Here is an 18,282-nt window from a genome sequence, read left to right on the forward strand (position 1 = left end):
AAGTGCAGTATGGAGTACCTCAAGGCTCAGTACTAGGGCCGCTACTCTTCACGCTTTATATGTTACCCTTGGGAGATATCATCAGGAAACATGGTGTTAGCTTTCACTGTTATGCTGATGATACTCAGCTCTATATTTCTTTACGGCCCGGTGAAACACACCAATTTGAAAAACTAATGGAATGGATATTAGTTTTTGTATATCCATTTGACATTATGAGAAATTAACATTTACAGGTGTATCAGCGCAGAAACTCAAACAGAAAGGGAACTGTAGATAAATAAAGAGTTTTAATAAAAGATGATTAATAAAGAGTTTTTTTAAGTTACATGCACATCTAAACAATAAATCTTTATGGTTTTTTATGGCATCACTGTAAACAAAAAAAAAACTTTTGCATTAATTCATTTAGCAGATGCTTTTGTCCAAAGAATCAAAGAGGAACAAAGCAATTTAGCAAACAATATATCTTTCCTTTTAAAGTGTAATGCTTTTCCATTACTTCTGAAATTCCAGAAATCACACTGTTTCATGCAGCAGGAAGAAACTCATCTTGAATTGAAAAAAAAAAAGAATAAAGAAATATACCTTTCTCCCGCATTACCTTAACCCAGATAAATGTGTTCAGGCAGCAGAATGCTGAAATTGGCTCCCCACAGGCTGCCTTTGCTTGTGAAAGGGAACAAGCCCTGGTGGCTTTTCTGACAAATATCTTTAAAGACATAAATAATGTGCAAACCTGCTCCCACAGAGGACTGGTAACACGTCACTGCTGTGATCACTCAGTAAAACTCCTATTAATGTGAGAAACAAGGAGTGACAGGGGACACTGAGGAAAGAGAGGCTGGATGAGATCCGGAGAAAACCCAGTCCTCAGGCAAATCACTTTCATCTACAGCAAAGGGCTTTCTTGAAAATCTGTCTGAAATCTGCCACAAAAAGGTTTTTGGGTAAGGTAATGGTGCGTTTTGTAGTGATTGCATTTCGATTAGAGAGTTGCATTTAATGCTGCAGCTGCGTCTCAACATTATACCCAATGCCTGTGAAATGCAGAGATAATCCCTGTGAAATGGGCTGGAACATGAAAATTCAACAGCTTATATATGGAGTCCATGCATTACAATGAATGATGAGCTCACTACAGTGCTTTAATGCTGCACTGACCACCGTTTTTTTTTTTTTTTTTTTTTTTTTTCAGAGAAAACCATTATAACAGCATTTATTTCTGATCTGAGACATTCAAGGAAAATTAACTCATTCTCAGGCCATCCGAGATATAGATGAGATGTTTCTTCATCTGAACACACTTGGAGAAATGTAACTTTACATCACTTGCTCACCAGTGGATCAACATGATGAACTCATATTTTGGCAAGAAATGACAGTTATAATACATGACAACCATCAGTCCCTTCTTTATAAATACACACAAAATAAATCAATTTGTTGATGTTGTTGTTGTTGTTTATTTCTACTGGTGACAGTGAACAGGACTATTGCACATACTGCAAGCCAGTTAAAATGCACATCATTTAACACTCAGGGGCTTTAATCTAGAGATCATTAGCTTTACATCTACTATGCAGACTGAAGTAAGCATAGCATACACAAAATATTAGCATAGTTTGTTGATTTAGCATAGTTTGTTGTGTTTGGGCTACTGAAGAACTTAAATCTAATTACTAATACTACAAATCTAGCTTCTATTAAACGTCGCTGTGACGTTGATGTGCTTTTCTCCTAAAAAGTTTTGTTTTCCCCCTATTTTATATACTAGTGACTAAATTTCAACAACAGCATTCATTGCACTATGGTTAGTATCTTAAGTTAGACAAAGTTAGATGCACTACATGGCCAAAGGCACTGATGTCGGGTGAGAGGGTCTGGTGACAGTCAAGGTCTTCCCCACCAGACTTTGTAAACCAGACCCTGTTTTTGGGCACCGCCAGTTCTGTAGATGAACATTATGGTGTAGCATTGACATTGTGCTCACTGGAGTAACTGATAAAACAAAACCCATTGATTAGAATGAGATGGTCACATACTTCTGGCCATATAATGTTGCAGGGTGTTACAAATGTGAATGTCATTTTGTTCCATGTCTTGTGAATTCAAGTTCAGTTCTAGATTTTAAAGATAATGTTCACTAAATGTTCAAAAGTTGTGCTCCATTTCCACATTAAACAATTTGGATTTGATGCTTAGTTTCTAAAAAAAATATTGTGTTTGAATTAACGTACTTGCAACAGATGTCCATGGGGCAAGATATCTGGGTTTTAAAGAAAAAAAGTGAACCTTTACATTTTTGAATAAACATTAAGATTAGTAATTGCTTTAAGTATTTTTCAATGTCATTTCATATTATGAATGTAGTTAACCAATAACCAAGAAACTGAACATTATTGTCAATGTCAAAGAAAGAACAGAACACAATAGACATGAGACAAGAGAACATGGAGAAGGGTAGAGGAGAAGACATATAATGTCATAGGAGGAAGTCTGATCCTTTATGAAATCATAGCTTGAAGATCTCACCACCTCTGTATTCCACACGTCCAGTTTCCTAGTGGAACATTCTAGAACACCTCATCAGTTTAATATTCCGGAATGTCCAGCTGATACAATACTTCAAAATGTCTTCTCCATTTCCAATACTTAGTACAGAATGTACTAACATCTACTGAATTTCCAACCTGTGTGCTCTATAAATCCTGTCCCAGTCTTTCTATCTCATCGATCAGGAAGTCAATGTCAGATCTGGTTACAGCTGGATTAGAGATAACCATCCTGAAGAAGTTGACCTTGTCACCTTGAGGCTGATAGCCCACCATTGTTGTCCCACACTCCATCATCATTGCCTTGATCTTGGGGGCAACCTAGATAGAAGTCACAGGATAGAAGCTTAAGGTAACCTGGCCGAATAAAGTGAGCGGTGAAATATGTGACGTACACATTTGTAGAGCAACTTATGTAGACTGAGAAGGAGTGAGTTTGAGTATCGTCTCACCCTATGAAGCCTTTGTCTTTTCTCCTCTCCATCTGGCAGGAGCCGCAGGTTTGGAGGAATGTACCAGAAACACACATTGGTGTGCTGCGGCTAAGAAACAGATAGAAGGGCAGCATTTAAAAGATATGAAAGAAACCTTGACTCTGAATAGTACTAGAGTATGTGATTAAGCCTGGTAAACTCTGTTGTGATTGCTTTCACTAACCTCCCCTTGAAACACCATCTCATATCCTTCTCGGCTCTTTATCTTATGGTAGAGATACTCAGACAGCTCCAGACATCTGTCAATGTGCTTCTCAAAGCCTATAGTGCCCTGTTAAAGATGACAGATGCATAACATTACAGCTCATATTCTACACAGACATCTATGTGTTGGATTGACATTAATTCTACACATGACAATACAGTAAATATACATCCGCCATCTATTCATCCAACCAAACATCCATCTTGCTATCCACCCATTTGTCCAACCATCCAGCCACCCACCCACCCATTCTTCCATCCATTCATCCATCCAACATTTTCCATCCATCTATCTGTGCATCCACCCATCATCCATCCATCCATTAATCCACCCACCACTTTAACCATCATCTTTCCACCCATTTATCCATCATCCATCCACCCATCCATTTATTCATCATCGATCCATACACCCATTTATCCGTCATCCATCTATGCATCCACCCATCATCCATCCATCCACCCACCCACCCATTTATCCGTCATCCATCCATGCATCCACCCATCATCCATCCACCCACCCATTTATCCATAATCTTTCCACCCATTTATCCATCATCCATCCACCCTTCCATTTATTCATCATCGATCCATACACCCATTTATCCGTCATCCATCCATGCATCCACCCATCATCCATCCATCGACCCACCCATTTATCAATCATCTTTCCACCCATTTATCCATCATCCATCCACCCTTCCATTTATTCATCATCGATCCATACACCCCTTTATCCATCATCCACCCATTATCCACCCAATCATGCATCCACCCACCCATCACCCATTTATCCATCATCCACCCATCATTCATCCAATCATGCATCCACCCACCCATCACCCATTTATCCATCATCCACCCATCATCCACCCAATCATGCATCCACCCAATCATGCATCCACCCACCCATCACCCATTTATCCATCCATCCATTCATCCACTCATGCATCCACTCATCACCCATTTATCCATCATCAATTTATACATCCACCCATCATCCTTACATCCATCCACCCACCCACCCACCCATTTATCCATCATCCATCCCAACAGTTAATCCATTAATCCACCCATAACTCTATCATTTATTCCAACTATTCATCCATCTTCCACCCCTTCATCCAATTTACACTGTTCATCATCCATTCAACTGTTCATCAATCCAACATCCGTCCAATCCACCATCCATCCATCCAACCAACCAACTGTTCATCCCCCCATCCATCCATCCCCCACCCATTCTTCCATCCAACCATTACCCATCAATCCACCCACCTGTTCATAAATCCATCCATCCCTCGGTCCACACATTTATCCATCATCCATCCCATTGGTTCATTCACTCATCTGTTCATCCATCCACTCATACATCCATCATTAATTCCAGCTGTTCATCTATTGACTGATTCCATCAGTCCATTAAAAACATGATTTTTGCATTCTGCGTTTGATTCATTCATGAGTATCACATTATCAAACGCAGAGGTTCTGATCTCATGGATGTGAACACATACCTTTGACTTCCACATGAGCCAGAATTTGAAGATGTCTACATGGCGGCCACACTGTATGGCTTTGTCCCCTGTGTCATAGGTAACATCATACTGCTTATCCGGCTGAAAGAGATAACCAGCACACATGGAGTTGCAGCCCTGAAGAAGACCCTGGAAACACACACACAGTGAGAAAGCAGGAACACTGACAGGATATGAACATAATAACGTCAAAATCAGATAGCAGCTATTTATCTCTCTTTTGATTCTTTGTCTCTCTGCTTTTTGTCCTCACTCAGCTTTCTTTGTATTCTATCACTGAATTTCACTTAGTTCCATTACTATTCAGACTCATTTACTCTAATGCACCATTTCTCCCTTTCTCTCTTACCTTCTCTCGGACCAGAATGGCAGAGCACTGCAGTGGAACGCCCATCATCTTGTGTGGGTTCCATGTGACAGAGTTTGCTCTGGAGAAACAACACTGATCAGAACATGCTGTTCGCATGTTTAGTTGGTCAATAACACAGATTATGTGCTTAGCAGGGGCATAGTAACCATTATAACATTAGAAATTTGAACTTCGTTAAAGAGTCTTAAAGGCAGGGTAGGTAAAAAATATATAAAAAACTTTTTTTCAAAATTTGTTTAAACTTTATTTATATATCAATACATAATTAAAATGTAAGTACTCTGAAAAAGAAAGTATAAAAATCGAGTGTCTGTAGACCTGTCACTACTGTTTTAAAGACAGCTCATTATTTCCATTCACTCCACCCCCTACCTTCTGGGCTCCTTCCAAAGCCACGCTATAGCTATCATCTTGAGCTAGGCCTATAGATTATTTATCGTCTCTTCTACGGCTCGCTAAGTAATGTTATGTTAGCTATATTATGCAGCTACGTGTGCTAATGACACATGCTTCATGAAAAAATTAACAAAACAATATGTATGATCAAAATACAAAAATAAAGATGTACCTGTCCAGCAGAAATAAAGCCATCAAGGAGTCACTTTTCAGCCCCTTGAGTTCCCTCAGTTCTCGCATCGCTGGAAAGCCACGCCGATATTAACTCACGTTTTATTTCTTTGTTTATCCAAAGACTTTTTGTTCATTGCCTTTTCTTGTACTGTTACTGTCTTCCTTTTTTTGCCTGGTTTGCCTTCACTAACTGCATAGGCCGGTACTGTGAATTTTGCTTGCTGTTTCTCTACCATTGTTTTGGTATTCTTAGGATCCGTGCCTCTTGAATTCCTCAAATCAAACGTACACGCGCAAGTGGGCAGATCATGTGTGGCAAAAGGGTGGTTGCCATGGTTGCGAGAGAGTGACAGTCGCCTAAGCCAATCCTATGTTTCATCCCGAATGGAAATAATGAGCTGTGTTTAATACAGATTAAACGGTCTAGAGTCACTCGATTTTTATACTCTTTTTATCAGAGTACTTACATTTTAATTATGCATTGATATATATAGAAAGTTTAAACGAATTTGGAAGAAAGTTGTTTATAAATTTTTTACCTACCCTGCCTTTAAGTGGGTCATGCAAGTTTACTCTAAGTATTTAATTCCATTAATAAAATATGCATGTACTATTTTTTAAATAGACTTTTAAGAGTCCCTTTGCCCCTGGTGCGTAATGTATCATACCTCTCAATGCCATTCAGTTTGTGTCTGTGTTTTCTGGACATCAGCAAACCTCCACCCCACGCTCCCTTCAAAAATATTCCACAGATCAGTTCCAAAATAACTTATTCACAGCGTTTCGCCAAAATATGTCTGCTAAAGTGAATAATGAAATGATCACAAACGTACATCCACATGTAGCCACATGTTGTATTTCTCACAGATGTCAGCGATCTCATTGATTGGATCAAAGGCGCCATACACTGTAGATCCAGCTGTAGCGTTCACAAACACTGGCACAAACCCCTGGACAGCAGAGACACAACAAAACCATTTTACCAGATAACATGCACAAGGAAAATCAGAGATGATCAATACTAAATCTTTCAAACTAAACTGAAATGAAATGCTTCTGAAACAAATATGGGCGTAAAGGAACTCCATTTATTTAAATGAACCCCATGTTATGCTCAGCGTCTTAATGGGCCAGTACTGAGATACTATGTTCTGATGTTTTTTAGATACATCATTCATGTTTATTAATCAGCTACACAACTACATTTTTAAAAAAGTGTTATCAAAGGAATGTTCCAGTTTCAATACAGGTTTAACTTTAGAAGTCCAAATGTGCTTACAAACAAAGTCTGCAGTGCAAGGAATCAAAGGTGTAAAAGCAGATATGTCCAGTTTGTATTTTCTTAAGCAGTTTGTAATTGTTCTTTACAAATAGACAAATAGATAAAAAGACAAAAACAGACAAACATATGATTATGCATTATTTTCTTAATTGTTGCTTATTGTGAGAAAATGACAGTGCATAAAGGTTTTTACATGGTTGTGACAGAAAAATAAAGACTGGAATATAACTTTATAAAAGGATGGGCAGCAATCAAATCTCAATAGTCTCATATAATGTTGAAGTCTTTTGGTTAGAGATGAAGAGTTTATTCTTGTGCACTAGAGACTCACCTTCTGTTTGGCATCAATGACTTTGGTCTCCAGATCATCCGGAATCACTCTACCTCTAACAAAGACATGCAAATGACTCTTGTTGATGAGACAGTCCACAAACACACAGCACAGACACAGAGAGTTTCCACTTACCTCTCATCTGTCCTCAGCAAGATCAGATTCTCTGTGCCGAAACCCAGCACTGCACTGGCCTTCTTTATAGAGTAGTGACTCTGGGAACAACATTATAACAGACATGTAAGTGTACGGAGGTTTGTGCATTTTTATTTACATTCAAGTCTTCAAAATGGAAAGACAAGACCCATAAAGACACACCATCTTAGAGCTTAGCTCTCACGTTTCATTTGCATTTGGATACATTTAAATATGGTGCATCAAGTCATATCACACCAGGTTATATTCATCTGTTGAAAAACTGGTGCTGGCCCATCTGAAGGACATTACTGGACTCTTGCTGGATCCTCTTCAGTTTGCCTACAAAGCAAACAGATCTGTGGATGATGCAGTAAACATGGGACTGTATCATGTTCTGCAACATCTAGACAGACCAGGGACTTATGTGAGGATCCTGTTTGTGGATTTCAGCTCAGCTTTTAATACCATCATCCCAAACCTCCACCTGCCCAAACTACCTCCGTCTGTAAGTGGATCACCAGTTTCCTGACAGACAGGCAGCAGCTAGTGAGGCTGGGAAAACTCACATCCAGCACCCATACAATCAGCACCGGAGCCCCCCAGGGCTGCGTTCTCTCCCCACTGCTATTCTCCCTGTACACTGATGATTGCACATCTAAGGACATCAAGCTCCTGAAGTTTCCAGACGACACCACACTCATCGGCCTCATTCAGGATAGTGAAGAGTATGCTTACAGACAGGAGGTTAAAGAGCTGACTGTCTGGTGCACTCTCAACAACCTGGAGCTTAACACGCTCAAAACGGTGGAGATGATTGTGGACTTCAGGAGAAACCCCCCTGCACTCCCCCCACTCACCATCATGAACAGCACTGTGACTGCAGTGGAGTCATTCAGGTTCCTGGGCACCACTATCTCTCAGGACCTGAAGTGATACATTCAGATTGACTCTATTGTGAAAAAGGCTGCTGAGAGAATCATCGGTACAACCCTCCCTTCTCTCCAAGAACTGTACTTATCCAGAGTGAGCAAAGGGGCTGGCAAAATCACTCTGGACCCCTCACATCCAGCACACTCCCTCTGTGGTTTTATACCAGTGGCGTAGGCACGGGTGTGCCAGGGTGTGCCTGTGCCACCCACAGTGGCAGCTGGCACACCTAAAAATAGAAGCAGAATTATTTTTTATAGTCTCAATAAAAAATGTTTACCAAACTTGGGCTATTATTGATTACTTAAAAAATAAATATATATTTTTAAAATCAACCCTTTCCCGCGTAGATTACAAATATTTTAACTGACCCCTTGTTTCCATGGCGACGCATCATGATTGTCACGTGACACACCACAGCCACTAACAGATGTATCGGTATTCGTTTTATTTAGTTTTTCATTTTTTATTAAAATATATACACAGACTTGCTTACCATGTAAACTATCTGATATTCCAATTCTTCGTTTAAAAACTTTTATAAATTATCTTGATCTATAACGAGATGAGCGCTGCAGTTCAGAGTCCTGTCAGCCGGATTTAATGTAACGTTACAGCACTTGAATTCCCCAGTTTCTCCTGAAATACATGGAAGTAAGTGGCTGTTGAACTGGACGAAAAACAGAGTAAACTTTATTGTTCTGCTATGTGTGTCTGATATATGAATAAAACACTGTAATTCTCTGCTAATTACATTTGATTAGATAGTTTTTGCTGCTTCCATAGACATTAGTGTGTATTTTACAAACTACCAATGTATTGTTTTACTAGTGATTATGTACATTTAAATGTATGAAACCTAAAATAAACATTATGCGCTGAGCGCGTCCGTCTCTGGCTCAGTGCCAGCCAAAGCACGAAAGCTGTTTGACTCTGGCAGTTCTGTGACGCCACTGAACATTCTAAATCGTACTCTCAGGGGCACAGAAATAAGAATCCAATGTATGGTGCAATAATGCTAAAAACGTTACAATTTAATTTACATTTTAAATTATTTTTGTTAAAATATATCTGCCAACATTTGGACTGCCAACCAATCAGCAAACAGCAGCTGACTGTGACCGCAGAAGTCTATGATATAAACAGATCATTTTTGATTGCACATTGCTAGCTAGCAATATGTCGGAGAGCTCCTTTCTTAATTTTTTTTAGCAAAAAACCTTGGCTTGATGGACAGCCGGACACAAGGCCTTAACGTTACACCTGATGAGGATGTTTCTCCCTCCCAGGGCCCAACATCAACAGACAGTGTTGCCAGATTGGAAATGTCCAAGTCTCGTACCAGAAGTTCAAAATTATTACATTTAACAATTAACTACATTTTAACACGACATGCAAATTACCACTAGGAGTATGGTTGGACAGAAGCAGTGCGACAAAAATACTATCCCATAATTTTGCACAGTAATCTGACAATACATGTGGCACACCCAGATTTTCATATGCACACCCTCTCTTTTCTGGCTACGCTACTGTTTTATACTATATATATATATGTAGATATATATTTACACTGAAGGCAAGAGAAGAAAGAGAGTGAAGAAAGAGCGAGTAAATGACCTACATGTTCTGAGGTGAAGAGCACCAGTCTGGGAGCCGCTGCCATGCCTTTGATTTTAACCTCAGGGTAGTGTTTGTACCGTGCCACCATCACGCTGTACATGTTTGAGATCGCCCCTCCTGCAAGGACAAACATTTCACTTCATTTAATAGGTCTGAAATTAAACATATAAAGCTTACTACATCATATATGATGCACACATTTCTAAGGCCTTTATCAAAATGATCAAAGCTGTTGCACACAATCTTATACATGCCTTCTTGTTTATATAAAGTTCACTTGTTTTCTGCAAGTGAACGTCGCTTGATTGTGCCATCCCAAAGAAGCACAAAGTCACTTTTACGGACTTTTAAATTAAATGTTCCCTTCTGGTGGAATGATCTCCCCAACTCAATCAAGTCCTTAGCCATCTTCAAGAATCGGCTTAAAACACATCTCTTCCATCTTTATTTGACCCTCTAACTTTAACACTCACTATTCTAATTCTATTCTTTAAAAAATCTAACTACCTTTCTAATCTTTTTGTATTCTATTTTCTTTTCATTTATTATGCAATTGTATATGTATGTGTGTGTGTATGTGTAAAGACCTCTAACTAGCTTGCTCTATTCTTTTATTTGTTTTTATTCTATCTGTTTTCTTTTTATTTATTATATTAGTTAAAAACCCATCCTACGTGTACAGTGTTAACCTAACTGAGACTTGTTATAGCACTTATATATCATTGCTCTTTTTGTTGTTTTTGATTGCTTCCACTGTCTTCATCTGTAAGTCGCTTTGGATAAAAGCGTCTGCTAAATGAATAAATGTAAATGTAAATGTAAATATAAATGGCCATATAAATATCACTGACTGCACCAAATTGCATAATTTTGCCCTGTTCGGGCCTCTAAAAAAAAAAAAAAAAAAAAAATGTATATATATATATATATATATATATATATATATATATATATATATATATATATATATATATATATATATATAGGTGTTTTTTCTTCTGTGCGAGCTTCAAATTCTCCGATATCATACTATACGAGCCACAAAAGCCTGATGTTTCATATTTGAACACATATGCAGTTTTATTTTATTTTGTTCAATATGCGGTTTCATAAAAAAAAAAAAAAAATGTTTCACTATTATTTCACATGTCAGGCTTTCAACAGCCTAGTGTAGGCAGCCACAGTTTGTCATTTTTTGTTTGTTTGTGAATCAGTGCACCGATGAAAACACCAGCCAATGGTGTGCTATATTAAACATCACCACTTAATCTAGATTTCTTCATTATTCACACCTGGTGAGAAAATGCCATCGCCCTCTCCATTCGGCCAGCCAATGATCTCTCGCATTTTCTTCAGGGTGAGCTGTTCCATCAGTACAAACACGGGTGCAATCTCATATGTGAACCTGTAAACACACACACACACACACCTCGTTACTACTCGTCCCACATTAATGAGTGTCCTGACAGCAGGAGGTAATTCACTATCTGTATTTATGTCAGTCTGTTCCATCCATCCCAGAATCATTCTGATGGGATGAACCCCACTGGATTCATCTTCAACCTATTAGAGCCTGTCAATAATCATCCACGGTGATTAGTAATGATGAGCAGCTCATTAGTTCATGCAAATGTCAAGTGCTCATGCAGTTCTGTCTAATCTATATACACAGTACTGACAGAGAATTCAGAGACAGCATGAGCGTGCAAACATGAGAAGATGAAATCATATACTGTCGAGGAGACCGGGGCTAGTTGTCACACGAGTTAGAGGCAAAAGTTTTATATTATTGTTTAAAACATCTAGATCGAAACTAAAAAAAGTATTTCACGTCTTTCAAAAAATGTAAATTCCATTACATTTTTGTAATAGCTTTTGGGTAAATGCAATAAAACTACATTCTACATTCAGACAATAAGGTAGTTTTAAAAGTAGATTTTTTTTTTATTAATTAAAAAAGAAAATAACTTTATAAAATAAATTGCACCAGTTTGAAAAATACCTTTCTTGATTATTTTTTATAAAATAAAAATAAAAAGTTGTATTGTGCTTCATAATTATTTATTTTTCTTTTTAGGTTGAATAAAGTTGTTTTTTTCTGGACAATAATGGTGAAAATTTCAATATCTCTTCAAACGGGATATTAAGGACAGACAAATGTTTATTTAGGGATTTTATTATAGGGATATTAAGGACAGAAACAAAAAGTGTGACTATCCCTGTGTATACTTCTGTATATGCTCACTTTTAAGAAATTTACGAGGTGAACAAGAGCTCATGATCACATTTGATGTCATTTCCTAAAAGTGTTAATTTGCTGTTTTTATGACACCATCAGTTCTACCATAAAACTGTCTGTTAGCCATTATAGATGTTGAACAGCCCCATGAAATCCAGAGGATCAGTCATTTGGGAATGAGGGGAGTAAATCTGAAGATGTGGAGTAAATCTTTTATTGATCAAAGGAGAATTTGGGCATGGACTGTGAAAGACGTCATAAAATCTCTGAGCCTCAGAGGTCAATCAGGACTAGGGGACTCACTGCTGTTGTCCTTATATAAATGAAGAAGATCCCAATAGACCCATAAAAATACCTAGAGCAGAATTAGGCTTCCTTTTAGTTTTATAATCTGACATCAGAGTCATTTGACCAGATCACACAGCCATTTCATTTTTTAAAGCACTGGCATGGTTAGTGTTAATTTTCCTTACAGAATTGAAGTTTAACAATACATTTAATGCCTACTGAATCACCTTTGATACATACATTTCTAAGGCCTCTAGATCATCACGATCAAAACTTTGCTGGAAAACGTTTTTTTTTTTTTTATGTGAGTATCAAATACATTCATTTTTTGAAGAACATTTATATTTTGCCCACAATAAAACAACAAAGATTTGATCATAAATCTGAGCATTTAAATACAATCTTACCAAGATTACTGGGAGATATAATGTGGCAACTGATATTTATATGCATTTTTTTTCATATGAATACCGGCATCTACACCAAATTGCATATTTTTCCTCCTTAAATATGACCTTCATATTCTCCTATATCATGTATGAACCATAAAAAAAAAACATTTTTAGTAACTTTCCTATTTCAAATATATAAATGAATAAATAAATAAAAGATATTATGACTATAACAGCTTTTTAGTGATGCTTACTAAGACAATCATCACTATTATTACTACTCAAACTTTATACAGCATCATTTTTGTGTGTAGCTCCTCCCTCATCATTTTTACTACAGGCATATATGATACCTCACATTTTGTTAAGAGGTGCGATATTAATATTATAAGTAAACCAATCCATTTTTGACCTGCCATACAATAACAAAAAACTCACTTGTACTTAGCCAGAGCCATATTAGAGACTTTGGGATTTGGGGTTTTTTGACTGTCAGTAATCACAACGACCTACAGTTGCATAGCCACACATTTAAATGCCTACAACAGCATAGCAATGCAATGGCAACCATTCACAATGCACAAATAAGAATTGTGCACAAATAAATACATTTTCTTTTAAAAAGCGTGGTTTGTTTTGCTCTTATATGTAATACTACTGTAATTCAAATTTTTTGCATTCTCAATATCAAATATTACTCACCAGTCTACGTTTAGGATGAACAGACAAATGGCTTGGATGTACAGATGAATGAATGGAAGGGACATGGGGGTGGAGGTGTGGATGGAGTCTCAGCTGGCACTGTGTCTCGGTGTGTAGCTGCAAATTAGTCTTGACCAATGAAGTGTTACTCCTCATTCTGGCCACGTTCATCCGCAGACTGAGCTTTTCTGATGAGAGCTGATGTGTGTTACTCTCAGCTGATAAACACAAGTAAATACCAGTCACCGCAGGCTGAACTCACATGTTGGTGTTGGCAGTAGAGGTCAGCCACTCTCCAGCTAAACCAATGATGTCTAGACCTGAAGACAGCTGGTTAAAAAACCTTGGGTGACCTGCAGAGACAGGAGGAACGGAAATCAGACACACACAGCTGAATATGCATGTGTTACCCTAATGCTCTTGAAGACTGGTATGGGTCACCTGTGCGGACGCCGTATTTGAGCGTGTCCCTGCAGTCCACCAGGATCTGCTCCAGGCTCTCGGGCTCATCACACAGATCTAAGTTGAAGCCCTCCATTCCATCCAGCAGCTGGTGTGGATGATGGAAGTCCAGCACTTTTGTGGATCTGTCGAAGGTCTTGCACACATAGTTAGTGAGGATGTCCACCACCTCCAGCAGGAACTGCATCGTATACTCCTCACCGTTTTTAGCAGGAAGCAGATCTGTGACCAATTTTGTTACACCGTTTTATCAGTCAGTCAAATTGCTGTTTGTTATGACAGTTTCCTTCATTCATATAAAAATGTCATTTACACATGCTTGGAATAATTAGGATTTTTCTTTGATCTTTTTAAAAGAAGTATCTTCTGCTCACCAAGGCTGCATTTATTTGTCCAAAATACAGTAAAAACGTTAATAATATGAAATATTATTATAATTTAAAATTACAATTTTCAATTTGAATATATTTTGAAATTTATTCCCATGATGGCAAAGATACATGATACATTACCGCTGGTGGTGAGTTTTTTTAATTATATATATATATATATATATATATATATATATATATATATATATATATATATATATATATATATATATATATATATATATTAATGAAGGATTAACATTAGCCAAGGATGCATTAAAATCACCAAAAGGGACAGTAAATAGATAATGTTAGGACATATTTATGTTGTTCATTTGGACTTTCTATGCATACAATAATTTTGTAAATATATATTTTTTTTTTATTTATTTTTTTATTTTATTTTTTTTTTTTAAGTATTAATCGAATCAGCATATTAGTCTCAAATTAGTCATATCAGCATATGATTTCTGAAAGATCATGTGACACTGAAGACTGGAGTACTACAGACACAATCTGCTTTGCTATTCAAATCCTTCATTGGAATTACATTTTTTTTTTTACCTTTTTTGTTCATTCTAAAACAATTAAATCCATACTATTAGAATAAATATGTATATTAAAAAAAGAACTCCATTACAAATTATAAATTATAAAAGCATAAATTAATTAATATGAACAATTTTGCATTAACCAGAAAAGTTATTTTGAAATAGTTATATTGAAAGTCAAAGTAAGAAAAAAAAAGAGCGAGTATGAGTGATTGTGGAGTAAAGCAGCAGCCCTCGTCACTCACCTCGCGCATACAGATTGGAGAAGTCCGTCTCTGCGCGTCTGAAGCGAGCGTCGCGCTCGTTGTCCCGTGTTAAAATGCTCTTGGGCTGCTGATCGTTAAAAAACCGGACAACTCGGGTCTTGTCGTCAACATTATTATTCTTCTGCAAAAACCCTATATTATTACACAGAGAAGGAAAATGAAATGAGCGGCTTCCGTTTCCAAACATCACTGCAAATAATTAAACACAGACGAAATGTCTTGAAAGTTCTCTCCGGAGCAGTGAGGGTGTTCTCGCGGCTCGACTCGTGTGTATCTCTGGGGGGAGGACACCACTCATGACATCAGTTACACAGCGATTTTGATGGACTGTAAATGACCAATGAACCCTCACCACCACAGAGACCCAGACGTGAGCGCGCGCCGGGGACGCGCTGCGCGTGCTGATCCGACGCCGCGGGTTATACATGTTACATGTCACATAAATAGCAATAAATAAATAAATACATTCATGAAAATTATGTAGCCACATGCTTTCGTTAAGAAACAATAGTAGGTAGCCTAACAAAAGATCTAGAGATTTAAGATCTCATCACACTGCATTTACTACAGAGGAGTTATAGCATTATTCGCTTGCATCCGCATATGATCGCCACTACAGATTATTTCATTTCGTCTTCCTCACTGTCCGCATCCTCATCTTCCTCAGCTGATATGGGATCAAATGAACGCTGTTCTCCGACAAAGGCAGCTACATTTCAAGTATGCCAAATTAATATATTGCAAATTAAGTAATATAGTTTAAATCGTTTTCAGACTGAATTGTTTTTTCTTTTACTCAGCAAAGCAAATGGTCATTTTATAGGCAGAATTATTGACTAATTATTTTCTAAAATGTACATTAATATTCTCATTCGTCTGTATCTAATGAAAGACAACCATAAACCGATTTATCGCGAATGAATAATTCACGAAAGAGCATTTCTTCTGAAAGCAGCTCTTATCAGTAAACTTGCGCCATCACGGCTAAACAGAGGCTTGACGGATTGTGCATTAATAGATCTTCATTGAGCACAAATTCTCTTATTGGGACAAATATAGATTTATCTGCTCACCTCTTCGCCAGATTTTAACTATACGCTGGATAAAACAATCTTAAAGCTATTCTTTATCTTTAATAACCGTAACTTTTCGAAGGGATTTTCTTTATAAAATAGCAAATTCTGTCATTTTCAGGATGTTTTTTTTTCTTCAGTAGCCTAGTCTATTTATTGCAGTGCATCTACAGACAGTCAAATACTCGCCCCATTAAATATGTCTTTACAAAGAAACGCATTTTTAGTCTTCTCCTCCATTCATGGGTCCATAATGGAGGTAAATTGCTTTGGTGCTGTTGACTGTCAATTAGGTGATCAGCAGAAACCACCAAAAGGGGGCGCTTAGAGACACGTCTGGTCGTCTAAAGCAATTCATATTCATGCACCAGAGGACCTGGTGGTTATCAAGACAGCTCGCTCTGCATTTCAGTCCTACGAACCGAGAAACACTTCCATCTCATTCACTGAGTTGCTTATAGAGGAGTCAGGTTTATTTATTTATTTTTTTACTTACCGCATATCTTCATTCCGAGTTTCCTCGTGCATCCATGAGCGACTCCACTCCAGTCAGAGTCTACGGGGAGAAAACGGCGAAACCTCTAAGTAATCTGGCAAATAACGCCATAATAGTGCTTCATATTCTACTAATATGAAATCAATGCGTGGCAGCTGAACAGACTTTATCATTAATACAGGTCAAGTCAGGACGAGATGTTGATCTGGAGCGTTCAGCACCATTCACCAGCAGCTCAGGATCATCTCTGTCGGACCCGTTCTTCTCTCTTCATCTCGGGTGCATTCAATCTTCTTCTGTTTCAGCTGCAATTTTGATTTGACGTTAATAGTTTTTTATTTTTATTTTATTTTTATCTGTGATGCAATTGTATATTTCTTAATTTAATCGTCACAAATGGCTAAAATTTTATATGACGAATTGATTGACATTTTGTTTCTAAAAAGTCTTCATATCGAAAATCTTTCATGAGTCGAATAATGGAAGTTAATAAATAAATATGAAAATTTGGCTTCGGAGAATTCTAAAAAGCAATATAAGAAAGAACTATGAGAAATAAAGTATTCAAATCTATAACTGCTCATCTAAAAAACTAAAATAAAAACAGAGCCCGCAGATACAAACAAAGCCGACACGAAGTCACATTATACCATGTCTAGTCTGAAGAGATTGTTTCTGTTGCGGTCGTACGGAAAGTAATAGACGAAGCTGTGTGCGTGTATTAGAGCTGATTTAGAATACCTAAAATTGTATACTCCACCTAATTGCACGTATAGGCCTAAAGACAGACTCGTTCCCGGATTTTATTTATTTTTTATTTTTTTTAATTTTTTTTACGACGAGACGACAAATATATCGCATATTTAATACAATACTGAAGCTAGAAAATTGTCCTGGATAATAATAATAACAATCGGCTAATTTTAAATGATTAAAAATATAATTAATTTCAATTATAGACTATAGGCTACATTTAAAGAACAGTGGGATGCACATTACCTGTTAGCATCTATATCTAGCAAGACAAAAAATGTGTTTGAAATGAACGATGACTGCTCGTCTGTCTTCACTAATTGTCTGTGATGAAGAGAGCGCCGTTTTCCCGCCTCACTGACAAGATTAATAGCGTTGGACACAAAGCAAATAGCCGGAGTGAAATAGTGGTTTATCGTTGATGGACCTACTTGAGGAGGGTGGCCATAAATTTGTCGAGTTGGGACCCGGATCTCCGCCAGAGGAGGAGGAGGAAGCCGCCATCAGCCCCAGTAACTCCTCACTCCAAACAGCCTGTCACTCTCAGAGAAACTGCTCCTGATTCAGCAGACAAAAGTCAGGCTGACTGGAGGGAAGACGGGGGAAGTTCAAAATAAATAAATAAATAAATAAATAGATCAGATACATTAGGTTCTT

At 37.5% G+C, this 18,282-nt stretch overlaps 1 protein-coding gene across 1 annotated transcript; it reads right to left on the reverse strand.

Moving 5' to 3' along the window:
• Positions 1-1,719: 1,719 nt before the first annotated feature.
• On the reverse strand, positions 1,720-15,554 carry gad1a (glutamate decarboxylase 1a). Its single transcript, XM_052607001.1, has 14 exons — positions 15,283-15,554; positions 14,095-14,337; positions 13,916-14,006; positions 11,325-11,437; positions 10,034-10,149; positions 7,480-7,559; positions 7,345-7,399; positions 6,565-6,681; positions 6,400-6,464; positions 5,141-5,219; positions 4,771-4,920; positions 3,213-3,320; positions 3,008-3,097; positions 1,720-2,876 (listed from the first exon to the last, which is right to left on the reverse strand). The coding sequence occupies exons 1-14, from the start codon at positions 15,488-15,490 to the stop codon at positions 2,703-2,705; spliced, it is 1,689 nt and encodes a 562-aa protein (XP_052462961.1). The 5' UTR covers positions 15,491-15,554; the 3' UTR covers positions 1,720-2,702.
• Positions 15,555-18,282: the final 2,728 nt, after the last annotated feature.

The sequence above is a fragment of the Carassius gibelio genome, chromosome A9, assembly GCF_023724105.1.
Source record: "Carassius gibelio isolate Cgi1373 ecotype wild population from Czech Republic chromosome A9, carGib1.2-hapl.c, whole genome shotgun sequence".
NCBI lineage: Eukaryota > Metazoa > Chordata > Actinopteri > Cypriniformes > Cyprinidae > Carassius > Carassius gibelio.

Coding starts and splice junctions, on each gene's coding strand:
- gad1a (XM_052607001.1), bottom strand. CDS start 15,490: ATGTTTGGAAACGGAAGCCGCTCATTTCATTTTCCTTCTCTGTGTAAT. Junction 6,465..6,564: donor ACATGTGGCTACATGTGGAT/GTACGTTTGTGA, acceptor ATATTTTTGAAG/GGAGCGTGGGGTGGAGGTTT. Junction 4,921..5,140: donor CCATTCTGGTCCGAGAGAAG/GTAAGAGAGAAA, acceptor GTGTGTTTCCAG/GGTCTTCTTCAGGGCTGCAA.